General features: G+C 42.1%; 1 protein-coding gene across 2 annotated transcripts; it reads left to right on the top strand.

The window, feature by feature from the left end:
- The first annotated feature begins 1,615 nt into the window (after positions 1-1,615).
- On the top strand, positions 1,616-3,791 carry LOC123158332 (uncharacterized). Of its 2 annotated transcripts, XM_044576369.1 has the most exons (3): positions 1,632-2,570; positions 2,640-3,016; positions 3,119-3,791. In XM_044576369.1, the coding sequence occupies exons 1-3, from the start codon at positions 1,772-1,774 to the stop codon at positions 3,485-3,487; spliced, it is 1,545 nt and encodes a 514-aa protein (XP_044432304.1). In that variant the 5' UTR covers positions 1,632-1,771; the 3' UTR covers positions 3,488-3,791. The 2 variants fall into 2 exon arrangements, with proteins under 2 accessions (XP_044432305.1, XP_044432304.1); XM_044576370.1 differs by having other exon boundaries at positions 1,616-2,570; positions 2,640-3,791.
- Positions 3,792-19,025: the final 15,234 nt, after the last annotated feature.

Below are 19,025 nucleotides of genomic sequence, written 5' to 3'. Positions count from 1 at the left end.
CTATCCAAATCTCCATCGAAGCTGCACTAAGTACTTTATTTTGCCGGTACATCATATAAGGTTGACTTTTAGTTTTCTATCCATGATGGGCTGTGTACTCTTTTTCCAATACGCTATGTAAGAATAGCTTATATCAGTCATTATTTGGATGAATGAGCTGCTGTAATGGTGGCTGGACTTTGCATCGCCTGGGCGCTGTTTCAGCGAACTTCTATTCGATGGTTCACCACTTGGGCGGGTGGTCCGTGCCATGTAGTGCTGGGTGCTGCAGCGGCATGCACTTTCACCGATCAAGACCCTGCCTCCGTGCCTGTGTCTTCTGCATAGCAGAGTGATCTTGGGCAACTGTGGCCACATGTGCCGTCTGTGCACCGCCAAACCCGCGCAGCTAGTGATGAGGGAGGTTCACTGCCGGTGATCCGGTGGCCCGTGAGGATGCACGCAATGAACCAACCTGTGAGAGCCCCAAGGGATACCCATCGACTATACTACTTGTAACCTGCAAGACTTCCCCTTGACTCAAGAGTTGGTCTGCTTTGATTTACAAAACAAGAAAAAAAAAACACTCGAGCCACTTTGAGAACTCCCCTCAAAATGACTCTTCAATTCAGAAATCTAATTAAATTCTGGAGTTTCACGACTTATATGTTTTCCACGTAGCCTGTTTGACTTTTACAAAGTTGTAATTTTTCGTAGACATTTTCCATACAAAACACATTGCATTTTGAATGTAAAAGATAGAACTTCATGGCGTCCAAATTTTACAGCATTTCATTGTAGTGTGTTCTGACGAAGGCACACACCTAATATCTAACTAATATTTATGCCTTTTCATGTCACGCAACCAAAAAACGTATGGTCCATATTTTTCACATTTCAATTTTCCGAAGTAAACACTGTGACATGACATCCAATGCATTCACGTTTCCCCTCTGTTTCAACATTTTGATAATCCAACGAACCAAAGAAGTCCCAAATTTCGGAGGAACTAACAGAAGGTCTAACTTTATGCAAAGTAGATTCATATATTCGAAGACTTACCCGTCCATACATGCTAGATTAAAGAAGAAATATTTTTTATGCCCATAAATGAAGAATTCTAATTTGCTCGCTAAAACTATTTGGACGCGCGAACTGAGCGTAGTTCAGATGGTGTAGATTACTTATGATGGAACCAACCCAATCCATCAAGGTTGAAATTCTAGACTTGACACTGGTACTCACATTTTTCTGAATTATTTGTGGAGTTTCCAACGATATTCGTTTAGTAGGAGTAGACGTTCCCATCGACTACAATGACTTTGTCAATTTCAGGATGTTGCGCCGGACGTGTATCTAGAAGTGCTCTTAGGGGTACTTTGTGTGTGCGTTCATATAGGTCAATGTATGTGCGTAAAAAAGTTTGGATTCTTCTTTTATACTATCTCAATAAAGCTTTGATCTCTTTATGAGTTTCCTAGAATATTTAGTTGATTTCAAAATTTATACTTTCTCCTGTAAAAATATTTTGCATTTGCATCATAGGGCAGGGTCGTAAAACTTGTATGGGTAAGTCAACTTGGGGTTTACTACTTTCTAATCCGGTCCGGGCTGCATGTGCAAGACGCTACTTTACTTTGCCGCAGCCGGCAGCACAGACTCGAACCAAAGCAGAGTACTAGCAAGAAAACCCCAAGGTGACTCATCTGCTTCTCCTCCGGCCGGGCAAGGACACCGTCGTCGTCGAGGCGGAAGCCACCAAGCAGGGCACCAAGTGCAGAAGCGGAGCGCGATGGCTTCCTCCTCCTCGTCCTCCGTCGTCCTCATCAGCGACACCGACAACGACAGCAACGACGACGACGCCGCCTCGGACGCGCTCTCCGGGCCGGGCGCCGACCGCATCGCCTCGACCCTGCGCACGCAGGCCGCCGTCGACGCCCTCTGCAGGAAGCACGGCGTCCCGAGGGAGTTCCTCGCGCACCCCGCCGGCGATCTGCGCGCGTGCAGCACGCCGCCTCCGGGGGCCGTCTGCGTGTACGCCCACGCGCTGGAGACCGGGGTGCGCTTCCCGTTGCACGCCTTCTTCTGCGACACGCTCAACCACTTGGGCCTCGCGCCGGGCCAGCTCTCGCTGAACGGGTGGCGCGTTATGGTGGGCTTCGTCGCGCTCTGCCACGAGGCCGGCGTGCGGCCGTCGCTGGTGCTGTTCAGGCACTTCTTCAAGCTCTACAACAGGAACGGCTGGTGCTACATCCGCTGCAGGGTTGCCGCCGGAGTGCTCTTCACTGGCCTCAACTACACCATATCCGAGAGAGAGTGGAAAGGGGGTTTCTTCTTCCTGACGTCGCCGGGACAATGGCCGTGCCCCGTGCGTTGGGGCGAGCCGCCGTCCAGGAGGTCGTCCGCAAATCTGGCGCTGACGAGCAAGCAGAGGCAGCGGGCGGAAAAGCTGCTAGGCGCACGCGGCGCCGCGGTTGATATCCGGGCTTACCTCCGCGTGACAAATCTTGATGCGGCCTTGTCCGGCAACCTCGCCGGCGCACCGCCGCCACCACCACCTCAGCCTTCTCCCCGTTCTACTCTTGCCAAAGGTAAGCCGCTTGTCCAATTAGCACATACACACGGCGAAATGTATTTGACTGTTGTTGTTTGTGCGCTAGGGGTTGATCCGCCCGTCCGCAACATGACTGACACTATGCCCGTGGAGAAGACGGCGGCGCCGGCAGCATGGACGGAGCAGGTGAAAGGCGAGGCGTACGGCGACACGCTGCTGTCCGGGAAGAAGAGGAAACGGGAGGAGGCCACCGCAACAGACGGGCTTGGCTGCGCCGCCCCGGTGTCCGACACGCGTGCCCCGTCGGGCTTTGACCCGGGGTCACCGCACTCGCCCGTGCCCGACGCACACGACGGCGACACAGCCGACTGGAAGGCCGCACGGAAGGTGCTAGAGTGCATCGTCACGCCGTCGCGGGAGGACAAGTTCGCGGCGTCGAAGCCCTCCGACGTCGTCGCGTCGAGCTACGTGGCGATGCTCCAGGTATTCTTGCAAGCAAATCGTTCGTCCGTCGGTGTATGTCCGGATCGGACCCGGATCACATTGTTTGTGTGTGCCGTGCGGCGGCAACGATGGCGTGCGCAGGCCGTGAACTACGTGCCCTTCTCCTCGGGCTACGCGCTGGACCTGGACGAGAAGCTGGTGGCGCGGGAGCGCGACAACGTGGCGCTGTGGGAGCAGATGGACAAGGAGAAGATGGCGAGGCAGGCCGCGGAGGCGGAGCTGGAGGCGGTGAAGGCCGAGCTCGCGGCGGCGAAGCGGGCGACAGACTCGGAGCTGGAGAGCGCCAAGACGGCGGCGGTGCAGCAGTTCCTGGCGTCCGAGGAGCACACGCGGCGGCTCGCGGAGCATGCGCTGGCGGGGTACGAGCGCGGTGCCGAGGAGATGAAGGGCGTCGTGCTCCGGCACTACCCGCGCCTCGACGCCGCCAAGCTTGTCCTGCCACTTGATTAGCTCGGGCTGATTGATTCATGATTTGGAGTACTGCTGGGCCATGATCTAGGCATATGCCTATCGTAATTTGTTGTTGGTGGAAGGTTTGTTCACCAAAATCAAGCCTGTTATCTACTCGATGATGTTGCATGCACCGAATACTTCTCGAGCTTCAGATAGAAGCTCACAATTCACGGTTCATTTTGGTGAACATTCAGGAACAATGCTGTTGTCTAGTACGGTCTGCTAGCGAATTCTGGTTTACGACCGTGATCTAGAAATGGTTCATGAATCCGAACAATGATAATCAGGTGAACGTTTCTCACATGGCGGTTTAGCAATGCCAAATCGAGAGGCACGGTTTCTATGCTCTGGTCTCATCCTGAATATCGCAAAAATAAAGGTACCTTCTTGAAAGAAGGCAAATGTTAACAAAAATGTGAGCCATGAAATGCTCGAAAATAATACATATTACATACGTTCCGTATTAGTTGCCTTATATTTGTTTAGATACGCATGTATCTGACATACACGTAGATTACCGACGGTGTAACCATGATCGCATATGGTGATGCGGTACTCCGGCTACCGTTCTTCCCCTTCTGACCAAATCTGTCTGGATGGATCTAGAGTGGTCGTCCAACCCTCTTCGATTCATTCTTCTCGGTAGTGACGATCAGTCTCACATATCGTTGTTGTCGGGTCTGACTAGCCGGCGACTTCCTCGGCACTACGTTAATATCGATTTCTTGACTTCGACGGTGCTATGAACATCCAGAGACAGGATCGAGCTTCGCTTGGGATGCGCCTCTAACGAGCACAGGGTGGGGAGTGTGCGGGCATATTGATTTGGCTTAATACATGGCTTCCCTGCCTTGCCTATTCACGGAGTCCTCGGAGTTGGAGCTTGGGGCAACTCGGTTTCGATTGGGATTGCCGCTCAGGTCATAAACCTCCAAGGCGCAATGTACACCATCACCGATGCTCCCGGCGCGTCTTCTTCCTCTGGATCGGCTAAGTCCTGCCACCCACTTGCCAACTTCTCTAGGCACTATAGCTGGGGCGGTACGTTGACTCAGTCCGTCCTATGGTCGTAGCCGTGTCTTGGTTGTGTAGTGCATTGATAGTGACGCGGCTTGGTTGCTCTGTGCCCCGTCTCCTCGTGTTCTTCACTAGAGATCGGGCAAGGTGAGTTCCCTTGTTGTTTGATTGTAGTAGGTGTGGTTCTAATCCTAGGGATTAGCGTGGAGTTGTTTGCCTTTTGGTGTTGTAACTGCCTTTTGGCATGGTTCTGGCCGCTTGGCCCTTCTTCTATATAACGATGATACACCTTTCCATGGTGTATTCGAGGAAAAAACATATTACATCAGTCCCAGATTAGTTGTCTCAGATTTTTCTAGATACGTATCTGTCTGACATTCACGTAGATTACAGACGGTGTAACCATGATCGCATATAGTGACGCGGTACTCCGACTACCGTTCTTCTTGTTGTGACCAAATATGTCTGGATGAATCTAGAGTGGTCCTCCAACCCTCTTCGATGCATTCTTCTTGGTGACAACGATCAATTTCACATATCGTTGTTGTAGGGTCTGATTTGCCGGTGACTTCCTAGGCACTATTGTAAGGGCATATTTATCCCTAAGGTGTTTTGGTGATTGATATGTCCATTTTGCATCATGTTTTTATATCGATATTTATTGCATCATGGGATGTTATTACACATTATGTCTCAATACTTATGGCTATTCTCTCTTATTTTACAAGGTTTACCATGAAGAGGGGGAATGCCGGCAGCTGGAATTCTGGCTGGAAAAGGAGCAAATATTGGAAACCTATTCTGCACAGCTCCAAAAATCATGAAACTCCACGAAAGTTATTTTTGGATTTAATAAAAATTATTGAGCGAAGAAAGCACCAGAGGGGGCCCACACCCTGGCCAGGAGGGTGGGGGGCCGCCCACCCCTACTGGGCGCCCCCTGTCTCCTGGGCCCCCTGGTGGCCCTCCGGTGCCTATCTTCTTCTATATGAAGGCTTTTACCCTGGAAAAAATTAGAGGCAAGCTTACGGGACGAAACTCCGCCGCCACGAAGCGGAACCTTGGTGGAACCAATCTAGGGCTCCGGCAGAGCTGTTCTGCCGGGGAAACATCCCTCCGGGAGGGGGAAATCATCACCAACGTCGTCACCATAGATCCTCTCATCGAGAGGGGGTCAATCTCCATCAACATCTTCACCAGCACCATCTCCTCTGAAACCCTAGTTCATCTCTTGTATCCAATCTTTGTCCCAAAACCTCAGATTGGTACCTGTGGGTTGCTAGTAGTGTTGATTACTCCTTGTAGTTGATGCTAATTGGTTTATTTGGTAGAAGATCATATGTTCATATCCTTAATGCATATTCTTACTCCTCTGATTATGAACATGAGTATGCTTTGTGAGTAGTTACGTTTGTTACTGAGGACATGGGTGAAGTCTTGCAATTAGTAGTCATGTGAATTTGGTATTTGTTCGATATTTTGATGAGATGTATGTTGTCTCTCCTCTAGTGGTGTTATGTGAACGTCGACTACATGACACTTCACCATTATTTGGGCCTAGATGAAGGAATTGGGAAGTAATAAGTAGATGATGGGTTGCTAGAGTGACAGAAGCTTAAACCCTAGTTTATGTGTTGCTTCGTAATGGGCTGATTTAGATCCATATGTCTAATGCTGTGGTTAGGTTTACCTTAATACTTCTTTTGTAGTTGCGGATGCTTGCAATAGGGGTTAATCATAAGTGGGTTTCTTGTCCAGGTAAGGGCAGTACCCAAGCACCGGTCCACCCACATATCAAATTATCAAAGTACCGAACGCGAATCATATGAGCGTGATGAAACTAGCTTGACGATAATTCCCATGTGTCACCGGGAGCGCTTTTCTCATTATAAGAAATTGTCCAGGCTTGTCCTTTGCTACAAAAAGGATTGGGCCATCTTGCTGCACCTTATTTACTTTCATTGCTTGTTACCCGTTACAAATTATCTTATCACAAAACTATGTGTTACCTACAATTTCAGTGCTTGCAGAGAAAACCTTACTGAAAACCGCTTGTCATTTCCTTCTGCTCCTCGTTGGGTTTGACACTCTTACTTATCAAAAGGACTACGATAGATCCCCTATACTTGTGGGTCATCAAGATTCTTTTCTGGCGCCGTTGCCGGGGAATGAAGCGCCTTTGGTGAGTGGAACTTCGTAAGGAAACATTTATATAGTGTGCTGAAATTTTCTGTCACTTGTTGCTATGGAAACTAATCCTTTGAGGGGCTTGTTCGGGGCATCTTCGTCCCGACCAGTAGAGCAAAGAGTTGCTCCTCAACCTACTGAACCTACTGAAAATGTTTACTTTGAGATTCCTTCGGGTATGATAGAGAAACTGCTAGCTAATCCCTTTGCAGGAGATGGAACATTGCATCCCGATTTACACCTTATCTATGTGGATGAAGTTTGTGGATTATTTAAGCTTGCAGGTATTCCCGATAATATTGTTAAGAGGAAGGTGTTTCCTTTATCTTTGAAGGGAGACACATTGACATGGTATAGGCTATGTGATGATACGTGATCTTGGAACTATAAATGATTGAAGTTGGAATTTCACCAGAAGTTCTATCCTATGCATCTTGTTCATCGTGATCGTAATTACATATATAATTTCTGGCCTCGTGAAGGAGAAAGCATCGCTCAAGCTTGGGGGAGGCTTAAGTCAATGTTATATTCATGCCCCAATCATGAGCTCTCAAGAGATATGATTATTCAAAAAATTTATGCTCGGCTTTCTCTCAATGATCGCACCATGCTTGATACTTCCTGTGCTGGTTCTTATATGCTCAAGACTACTGAATTCAAGTGGGATTTACTGGAAAGAATTAAATGCAACTCTGAAGATTGGGGTTCCGACAATGGTAAGGAGTCAGGTATGACACCTAAGTTTGATTGTGTTAAATATTTTATGGATACCGATGCTTTTCGTGGATTTAGCGCTAAATATGGACTTGACTCTGAGATAGTAGCTTCTTTTTGTGAATCTTTTGCTGCTCACGTTGATCTCCCTAAGAAGAAGTGGTTTAAATATAATCCTCCCACTGAAGTAAAAGTAGTTGCACCTATTACAGTTGAAGAAAATATTATCACTTATAATGATCCTATCGTTCCTACTACTTATGTTGAGAAACCACCTTTTCCTGTTAGGATAAAGGATCATGCTAAAGCTTCAACTGTGGTTCGTAAGAGTAATACTAGAACATATACACCTCCTTAGCAAATTAAAGTTGAAAATAGTATTGCTTCATGCTATGGTTAGGTTTACCTTAATACTTCTTTTGTAGTTGCGGATGATTGCAATAGGGGTTAATCATAAGTGGGATGCTTGTCCAAGAAAGGGCAGTACCCAAGCACCGGTCCACCCACATATCAAATTATCAAAGTACCGAACGTGAATCATATGAGTGTGATGAAAACTAGCTTGACGATAATTCCCATGTGTCCTCAGGAGCTCCTTTCTCATTATAAGAAATTGTCCAGGCTTGTCCTTTTCTAAAAAAAGGATTGGGCCACCTTGCTGAACTTAGTTTACTTTCATTGCTTGTTACTCGTTACAATTTATCTTATCACAAAACTATCTGTTACCTACAATTTCAGTGCTTGTAGAGAAAACCTTACTGAAAACTGCTTGTCATTTCCTTGTGCTCCTCGTTGGGTTCGACACTCTTACTTATCGAAAGGATTACGATAGATCCCCTACACTTGTGGGTCATCAAGACTCCTTTCTGGCGCCGTTGCCGGGGAGTGAAGCGCCTTTGGTGAGTGGAACTTGGTAAGGAAACATTTATATAGTGTGCTGAAATTTTCTGTCACTTCTTACTATGGAAACTAATCCTTTGAGGGGCTTGTTCGGGGTATCTTCACCCCGACCAGAAGAGCAAAGAGTTGCTCCTCAACCTACTGAACCTACTATTTACTTTGAGATTCCTTTGGGTATGATAGAGAAACTGCTAGCTAATCCCTTTGCAGGAGATAGAACATTGCATCCCGGTTTACACCTTATCTTTGTGGATGAAGTTTGTGGATTATTTAAGCTTACAGGTATTCCCGATGATGTTGTCAAAAGGAAGGTCTTCCCTTTATCTTTGAAGGGAGATGCATTGACATGGTATAGGCTATGTGATGATACGGGATCTTGGAATTATAAATGATTGAAGTTGGAATTTCACCAGAAGTTCTATCCTATGCATCTTGTTCATCATGATCGTAATTACATATATAATTTCTGGCCTCGCGAAGGATAAATCATCGCTCAAGCTTGGGGTAGGCTTAAGTCAATGTTATATTCATGCCCCAATCATGAGCTCTCCAGAGAAATGATTATTCAAAAAATTTATGCTCGGCTTTCTCCCAATGACCGCAACATGCTCGATACTTCCTGTGCTGGTTCCTATATGCTGAAGACTATTGAATTCAAATATTTATTGGAAATAATTAAACGCAACTCTGAAGATTGGGGTTCCGACGATGGTAACGAGTCAGGTATAACACCTAAGTTTGATTGTGTTAAATCTTTTATGGATACTGATGTATTTCGTGGATTTAGCGCTAAGTATGGACTTGACTCTGAGATAGTAGCTTCTTTTTGTGAATATTTTGCTACTCACGTTGATCTCCCTAAGGAGAAGTGGTTTAAATATAATCCTCCCATTGAAGTAAAAGTAGTTGCACCTATTACATTTGAAGAAAATACTATCACTTATAATGATCCTATTGTTCCTACTACTTATGTTGAGAAACCTCCTTTTCCTGTTAGGATAAAGGATCATGCTAAAACTTCGACTGTTGTTCGTAAGAGTAATACTAGAACTTTTACACCTCCTGAGCAAATCAAAATTGAACCTAGTATTGCTATGGTTAAAGTTCTCTTGGATGATAATTTAGATGGGCATGTTATTTATTTCTGTGGTGAGACTGCTAATATTGTTAGACCAGATGCTAAGATACATAGACTTGTTGTAGGCATGCCTGTTATTTCTGTTAAAATAGGAGATCATTGTTATCATGGCTTATGTGATATGGGTGCTAGTGCTAGTGCAATACCCTATGACTTATATAAAGAAATTATGCATGATAATGCACCCACTGAAATAGAAGATATTGATGTTACCATTAAGCTTGCTAATAGGGACACCATTAAACTAGTTGGGATTGTTACAGACGTTGAAGTCTTGTGTGGGAAAGTTAAATATCCTGCTGATTTCCTTGTTCTTGGTTCCCCACAAGATAACTTTTGTCCCATTATATTTGGTAGACCCTTCTTGAATACTGTTAAAGCTAGGATTGATTGGGAAAAGGATATTGTTACAATTGGCTTGGGTGATATGTCTCATGAGTTTAATTTTGCTAAGTTTCACAGACAACCCCATGATAAATAATTACCTAGTAAAGATGAAATAATTGGTCTTGCTTCTATTGCCGTACCTCCTACTGATCCGTTAGAACAATATTTGCTAGACCATGAAAATGATATGTTTATGAATGAAAGAAGGGAAATAGATGAAGTGTTCCTTCAACAGGAACCTATTCTGAAACACAACTTACCTGTTGAAACCCTAGGGGATCCCCCTCCACCCAAGGGTTATCCCGTGTTTGAACTCAAACCATTACCTGATAATCTTAAGTATGCTTATCTTGATGAAAAGAAAATATATCATGTTATTATTAGTGCTAACCTTTCAGAGCAAGAAGAAGAAAGATTATTGAAAACTCTGAAGAAGCACCGTGCTGCTATTGGATATACTCTGGATGATCTTAAGGGAATTAGTCCCACTCTATGCCAACACAAAATAAATGTGGATAAAGACGCCAAACCAGTTAGAGATCCTCAACGACGGTTAAATCCTAAGATGAAAGAAGTGGTAAGGAAGGAGATACTAAAGCTTCTTGAGGGAGGTATAATTTATCCCGTTGCTGATAGAGATTGGGTAAGCCCTGTCCATTGTGTTCCTAAAAAGGGAGGTATTATTGTCGTTCCTAATGATAAAGATGAATTGATCCCGCAAAGAATTATTACAGGTTATAGGATGGTAATTGATTTCCGTAAATTAAATAAAGCTACTAAGAAAGATCATTACCCTTTACCTTTTACTGATCAAATGCTAGAAATACTATCCAAACACACACATTTCTGCTTTCTAGATGGTTATTCCGGTTTCTCTCAAATACATGTGTCAGCGAAGGATCAATCAAAAACTACTTTTACTTGCCCTTTCGATACTTTTGCTTATAGACGTATGCCTTTTGGTTTATGTAATGCACCTGCTACCCTTCAAAGATGCATGATGGCTATATTCTCTGATTTTTGTGAAAAGATTTGTAAGGTATTCATGGATGATTTCCCCGTTTATGGATCCTCTTTTGATGATTGCTTGAGCAACCTTGATCGAGTTTTGCATAGATGTGAAGACACTAGTCTCATGTTGAATTGGGAAAAGTGCCACTTTATGGTTAATGAAGGCATTGTCTTGGGGCATAAGATTTCCGAGAGAGGTATTGAAGTTGATAAAGCTAAAGTTGATGCTATTGAAAAGATGCCATGTCCCAAGGACATAAAAGGTATAAGAAGTTTCCTTGGTCATGCCGTTTTTTATAGGAGGTTCATTAAGGACTTTTCTAAAATCTCTAGGCCTCTGACTAATTTATTGCAAAAAGATATTCCTTTTGTCTTTGATGATGATTGTGTAGAAGCATTTGAAGTACTTAAGAAAGCTTTGATCACTGCACCTATTGTTCAGCCACCTGATTGGAATTTACCTTTTAAAATTATGTGTGATCCTAGTGATTATGCTGTAGGTGTTGTTCTAGGGCAAAGAGTTGATAAGAAATTGAATGTTATCCAGTATGCTAGTAAAACTCTTGATACTGCCCAGAGAAATTATGCTACTACTGAAAAAGAGTTCTTAGCAGTTGTGTTTGCTTGTGATAAGTTTAGACCTTATATTGTTGATTCCAAAGTTACTCTTCACACTGATCATGCTCCTATTAAATATCTTATGGAAAAGAAAGATGCTAAGCCTAGACTCATTAGATGGGTTCTCTTACTCCAAGAATTTGATTTGCATATTATTGATAGAAAGGGAGCTGAGAACCCCGTTGCACACAACTTGTCTAGGTTAGAGAATGTTCTTGATGACCCACTACATATTGATGATAGCTTTCCGAATGAACAATTAGCGGTCATTAATGCTTCTCGTACTGCTCCTTGGTATGTTGATTATGCTAATTACATTGTTGCTAAATTTATACCACCTAGTTTCACATACCAGCAAAAGAAAAAAAATCTTTTATGATTTAAGACATTACTTTTGGGATGACCCACACCTATATAAAGGAGTAGATGGTGTTATTAGACGTTGTGTACCTGAGCATGAACAGGAACAGATCATACGCAAGTGTCATTTTGAATCATATGGAGGACACCACACTGGAGATAGAATTGCACATAAGGTATTGCAATCTGGTTTTTATTGGCCTACTATCTTCAAAGATACTCGTAAGTTTGTATTATCTTGTGATGAATGTCAAAGAATTGGTAATATTAGTAGACGTCAAGAAATGCCTATGAATTATTCTCTTGTTATTGAACCATTTGATGTTTGGGGCTTTGATTATATGGGACCTTTTCCTGCCTCTAATGGTTATACACATATTTTAGTTGTTGTTGATTACGTTACTAAGTGGGTAGAAGCTATTCCAACTAGTAGTGCTGATCATAACACTTCTATTAAAATGCTTAAAGAAGTTATTTTTCCGAGGTTTGGAGTCCCTACATATCTTATGACTGATGGTGGTTCACATTTTATTCATGGTGCTTTCCGTAAGATGCTTGCTAAGTATGATGTTTATCATAGAATCGCATCTCCTTATCACCCACAACCTAGTGGTCAAGTAGAGTTGAGCAATAGAGAGCTCAAATTAATTTTGCAAAAGACTGTGAATAGATCTAGAGAGAACTGGTCCAAAAAACTTGATGATGCATTATGTGCCTATAGAACTGCATATAAAAATCCTATGGGTATGTCTTCGTATAAGATGGTTTATGGAAAACATGTCACTTACCTCTTGAACTTGAACATAAAGCATACTGGGCTATTAAAGAGCTCAATTGTGACTTCACAGTTGCTGGTGAGAAGAGGTTATTTGATATTAGCTCACTTGATGAATGGAGAACCCAAGCCTATGAGAATGCCAATCTGTTCAAAGAAAAGGTCAAACACCACTAGTGCAGAACCGTCCTTTAGTGCTGGTTCGTCACAACCTTTAGTGCCGGTTCGCCAACCGACACTAAAAGTGGGGACTAAAGGTCCCCCCCTTAGTACCGGTTCGTCACGAACCGGTGCTAAAGTGCCTCCACGTGGCACGAGCCAGGCCCGGGCGCGTGTAGTACATTAGTACCGGTTGGTAACACCAACCGGTACTAAATGTTTGGGTGTTCTTTCCCTTTAATTTTGTGTTTTCAATTTAATTTAGTGATTGTTTTACATTACAATGAGTTGTTAAATCATTAGGTGAAAGTACCGCGGATTAGTTTCGACTCGGGATGCATTGATCTAGCTAGCTAGCTACTAGCTAAGTGATCAAGTATATGCCATATCGATATTATACTTGATCACCTAATTAGGTGATCAGGTATAATATATATGGATATGGCATATATATACTTGATCACTTAGGTAGGATCCATCCACCTGAAACTAATCTGCGGTTTCTTTCATTAAATGATATAATAACTCATCATCATCATCATCATCATAGTCATTACTGCTATCTAATCACCACCAACAGTAGCTTAAAGAATAAACATTCACTTGTACCAGAAGCAAAAATATCATCGAGTTCAACATGATTGTCATGATATTATAAGCGTTCATATATAACACCACAAAAGCAAATCACTCTTTGAGATTAAGTTCAGAACAAAGAACACATACATGAAGGACAAGTACTAAGAGCATGAACTAGCTAAATCACTCCTGCTACTCCCTCTCAGGTAAAATAGCATAGAACATGTATAGCTCTCCTGATTCATTATACCGGAGCATGCAGATGAACCTCTCTCCTAATCATGGGAAGCGCTTCTCATTGCTGCCCCCTAGTACTTCTCTGCGATTGTTAACAATTTTCCTCCAATCTTTCACTACTAAGCATTCATCGCTTCTAGAAATCCTGAATGCACTCATGTGCAATGAAGGATATCTTGGCCGTAAGCTAACAATTGACATGCGACCTTTAGTCTCGATCCCCTGAGGCACAATTGTCATCGGGAGTCCCCATTGAAGAACATCGTAACTTAATTAATATACTTAGCAATGAAAGTTTAGCAAAAAAATTATGTATGCAAAAGATGCACTGAGGACAAATAGTAAAAATCTTACCATCATTCCTAAATAGATGTGACCGTAGTTCAAACGATCACTATTGGTCGCACATTTTGAGTACTAACATTTCTAAGTGCAGGAAGAAAAATTGTCTTGACAGTATGAAGATCCTCAAGCCATGAAACATAATGACTTATCTCCTCGCAGTTTAGTTCAGCTCCGGGACAGTAGTATGTCCTGTCTACCAATCGTCGGACATGTTTGCTTGAATGGAAATAAGCTGTCAATAGAAATTAGTTGTCAATTATTTTTGAATAAGCAATTTCAAAGACAAAAATATAGTTGAGAAGAACTCACATAATGGTAGAACTGGAGGCGTCTGCACATCGACCCATATGTCTCTATTACCTTCAATATCATCTTCCAGACGAATATCAAAGGTGATAACCATATCAGGCTCAAATGCACAAGCCTTGCATAGTGCTTGTCAAGTTTTGCATTCAAAATAGGTGTACGTGTTTGCATTGTATACTTTTACGTTGAAAGTATAACCATGCTCAGTTTTCAGGTAAACTCTCTTTACCTCCATAGTTTCCATAGCATTGAAACCTATCTTATCCAAGACAAAAAATCTTGCATGGTAGGGATGCGCTAGTAGAATAGTGAAAATTAAAAATTATAAGTCAGGCAAATGAAGCATATATAAGTCATGCTTAATTACGAAAACAGACTTGTCATTGTGACTTACTGTATCGAATTCGAAGGTCTCATCCAGCTTGATGCTGAATCGCCTATCATCAACAAGGAAATTTCTGTCGCACAAGCCGCGCTGGTCTTCACAGTATTCACACATAATGAATTTTTTTTCCATCGCCAGACGACATTTCCTATGTTCATATAGGCGAAACATTAAACACTTACTAATTCAATATTAATTCAACTAATTCAAATAATCTCATATACCTAAATTTTCTTACTAAAAATAAACTAGTTATATTAATTCAACTAGTTCAACTAAGCATTTACTAAAAATAAACTAGTTATATTAATTCAACTAGTTCAACTAAGCATTTACTAAAAATAAACTAGTTATATTAATTCAACTAGTTCAAATAATCTCATATACCTAAATTTTCTTACTAAAAATAAACTAGTTCTATTAATTCAACTAGTTCAACTAAGCATTTACTAAAAATAAACTAGTTATATTAATTCAACTAGTTCAAATAATCTCATATACCTAAATTTTCTTACTAAAAATAAACTAGTTCTATTAATTAAACTGGTTCAACTAAGCATTTACTAAAAATAAACTAGTTATATTAATTCAACTAGTTCAAATAATCTCATATACCTAAATTTTAATTAGTTCAAATAATCTCATATATCTAAATTTTCTTACTAAAAATAAACTAGTTCTATTAATTCAACTAGTTCAACTAAGCATTTACTAAAAATAAACTAGTTATATTAATTCAACTAGTTCAAATAATCTCATATACCTAAATTTTCTTCCTAAAAATAAACTAGTTATATTAATTCAACTAGTTCAAATAATCTAATATACCTAAATTTTCTTCCTAAAAATAAACTAGTTATATTAATTCAACTAGTTCAAATAATCTCATATACCTATTTTTTTTACTAAAAATAAACTAGTTCTAATTCATCTAACATTAACATTCTAACATTCTAAAAATAAACTAGTTATATTAATTAATTCATCTAAACAATAGAAAACCGAAAATAAGTAAAAAAATATGTGTGTGTGTATGTGTGTACGTACATGTGTGTGTAGTGTGTGTGTGTGTGTGTGTATGTGTAACATCCCAAAATTCTAAATTTTGGAATGTTATATTAAATAGATAGTTTTGATTGTTTGTTTGATTGTTGTGTGATTGATTGAGTGAAATTGGAAACTTTTGAAAGTTAAATGAGAGGGAATAAAAGGACTTTCCCAAACTTTCACCTTTGCTTTCCGATCTCCATGGATTCAAATACTTTTCAAACACAAAACCCTGGAGTGAAGATAATATGACTTCTTCCATTTAAATACATGAAAAGGGTTTTCAAGAGATATGAATTTCATTTGGAAATATTTTTTCAATTTCGGAAACTTCAAGCAACTCAATGATTTTCATGAGAGAAGATAAAATGACTTCTTCAAAACATATGAAATATGAGTTGGAGCTTAAAAGAAATCCAATTTAAAGCCTCGTTGAAAATTATTCTCAATTTGGCCTTATTTGGGTTTTATTCAAATTATTTTTCTCCAAAAAAAAATACAAGGAAATTAGGGTAACATGATTCCCTACAGTAGAAAATTGGCGAAAATAAATTTGAAACCATTTTGGTATTTTTAAAATGATTTTATTGGGTTTTAAATAGGTCAGTAGCACTGTTTGAATTATTAGAATGGTTGTGGATTTTATTTTAAGCTAGAATAATGTTCATGATGTAGGAAATCGTTTTCTGAAATTTTTCATATATTATATGCCTATATAATATATTTATTTGTTTGGTTTTATTATTTTTCTTTGTCTGAAAATGTTTTAAAAAAGAATCTTCTCCTCTCGCCGACTGGGCCGGCCCAGCTCCTGCCAGGCCAAGGCTCAGCCCAGCACGCCATCGCCACCGACCCCGGGCGGAGTCCCGCCTGAGCACGCCGTCCGCCGCCGCCGCCGTGTCCGCTCCGGCCTCCGTGCCCCCTTGCCCACCCACCGCCCCTCCCTGGCCTTTATAAGGCGAGCCCCGGGACCCCGACCCCCCTTTTTTCTCCTCCTCCCTAGCCGCCGCACTCCGACGCCGGAGTTGTGAGCTCCACCAGAGATCCGCTCACAGCAGCCGCCGCCCGTGACACCGACGACCGCCGCCGACGCCACCATCGGACGCGCCGCTCCACGCCGCACCTCCCCGTGCCCTTCACCGCTCTCCTCGATGACCGGAGCCGAGCCGTCGCCGTCGTCTTTCTCGTTGCCGGCGACCTCCATGCCGCGGTACCTCCCAACTCCTCCCTCATCCGTTAGATCTAGGTTCGACGGTCCAGATTAGATCTAGGTTTCATTTTTTTAAACCGGTATGTTTAGCTAATGAACGTTCGTTCATTTAGCGTTGGCAGTGGACGTTTTCACTATATAAACCTCGGCAGCGAACATTCATATATGAGATTTCTTTTTGAGGCCAGGGACCTATTTGTAAGTATTTTATTGGTAGTTTAGTCCCTGTTCTTCAAACGCTCACAACTTTTACACCGTTTGTCCAAATCCAATGAAACCAACGCCCACCTCTTTGTTATGATCCCCTCTATCCAATAAAACAACTTCAACATGTTTTTGGAAAGTTTAAAATTTGATTTCAAATACTTTAGTATTTGAATTTTGTTTGATCATAACTAGAGTTTTATAACTCCGATTTGAGAAATTCTTTTTGCAAATCGAAGCCCTTGACCTAAAATTTCTGATAAGGCCAAATTCACATAGTTTTGGTACTGTTAGAAATTGTTTTATGTTGCAAGAGTTGTTCGCTTGGTTTTGATTTTTTTCGATTTGTTTTCTTCGTTTTTTTCTGATCTTTTGAGTGATTGCTTATATGTGGTTACTATTGCTTGCTCACGATAGAATGACCGGAGTGTGATGAGTAGAACTATCAAGAGTTTTGAGTGCGAATCATCTTCATCAACCGTACAGGCAAGTTCACACTTTGACCATACTTTTACTACCCAGTTTTATTGCATTAGATCAATCCTCAAACAATTGCATGATTAGGATCTGATTAATATGTGGGTTTTGGGAAGTAGATGAGGTAGTACCTATTACCTGTTTTATTATCAAACCCTTGGGAGTTACTTCTACGTTTGCTTATTATGACATGCTATGCTAGTAGACGTGGATTGGGCGAGTGAATTTCCATGACAGATGTGAGATTGTTAATTAATGGTTTATTTAAGGTGGAAACTTTAATACACATCTGGGTGGATTGAGGCACTTGGGTATTCCAGGATTGCCTGTTTGTTTTTGGGCCTCCACCCAGGCTCAAAGGGATCATAAGATTATTCATGCTAGAAACTTCTGTGTGCAGCCACATGCTATTATGGGCTCTAGCATAGTTGATTAAGTCGTGTGAACTCTTACAGTGGTAGACTAGCAGATGTAGGGGATGTAGGTGGTACGGTCTACCCAATCGTAAGGTGCTAGCGCTTCTGAAAGACTATGTCTCGGTCATCCGTTTCTCAAACACCATGTAGTGCGAGAAAACAAATGGAGGAGATCGAGTCTTGTGGGGAAAAGTGCACAAACCTCTGCAGAGTGTATAAACTAATCATGATTAGCCATGTCCCCGGTTATGGACGTTTTGAGTATCTAGTACTTGGATTATCATGTGAATCTCATCATGTTACTTTAATTAATGATGTTGGGTTTTTAATGATGATACTTAATTGGGATTGAGAATGCTGTCAACCATTCTCAATGTTTAACAACCACCATGATAGTTAAATAAAATTTATTCCTTTGTAGTAGGGAAAAATTGGCTTTTCGCAAAAACATTATAACCATAGAGCTTTTCCACCAGCCAAATATGCATGTAGTGATAGCCTTTATTCGTCATTATCCTATGGTGTGAATTTGCCAGTACATTCAATGTACTGACCTACATGGCTGCAACGTCTCATGTTGCAAGAATCTTACGACGAGTAAGTGTTACGTTAGGGTTACGATTTCTACACTCAACTTTGCCGTTGGTGTTGATGGGAATCCACAACCTGGTTACTTCCGCTATATGGATTGAGGTAATAGTATTTACGTTACTTTATACATGTGATTTACCTCTGTTATAAATCCTCGAGTACTGTGTGTGTCAGCATACCGATCCAGGGATGACAGTTAAGCACAGAGATTCGATCCATTCGGGTCAGGTTGCTACAGTATGTGTGTACGTACATGTGTGTGTAGTGTGTGTGTGTATGTGTGTGTGTATGCGTGTGTGTGTGTGTGTGTGTGTGTGTGTGCACGGGCGGCGGGGGCGGCGAGGGCAGCGGGGACGGCGATGATGGGCGGTGGTGGCGGCGATGACGGGCGGCGGGGGCGCGCGGCGACGACGGGGGCATGCGGCAACGACGGGGACGGCGATGACGGGCGGCGGGGGCGGCGAGGGCGGTG

This window comes from Triticum aestivum, chromosome 7B, assembly GCF_018294505.1.
Source record: "Triticum aestivum cultivar Chinese Spring chromosome 7B, IWGSC CS RefSeq v2.1, whole genome shotgun sequence".
NCBI classification, from domain to species: Eukaryota; Viridiplantae; Streptophyta; class Magnoliopsida; order Poales; family Poaceae; genus Triticum; species Triticum aestivum.
This window is presented reverse-complemented; position numbering and strand designations above follow the sequence as displayed.

Excerpts from the sequence above, each read along its gene's own strand:
- LOC123158332 (XM_044576370.1), top strand. The coding sequence starts at position 1,772 with ATGGCTTCCTCCTCCTCGTCCTCCGTCGTCCTCATCAGCGACACCGAC. Across the intron at positions 2,571-2,639 it reads CCGTTCTACTCTTGCCAAAG|GGGTTGATCCGCCCGTCCGC; the intron begins GTAAGCCGCTTG and ends TTTGTGCGCTAG.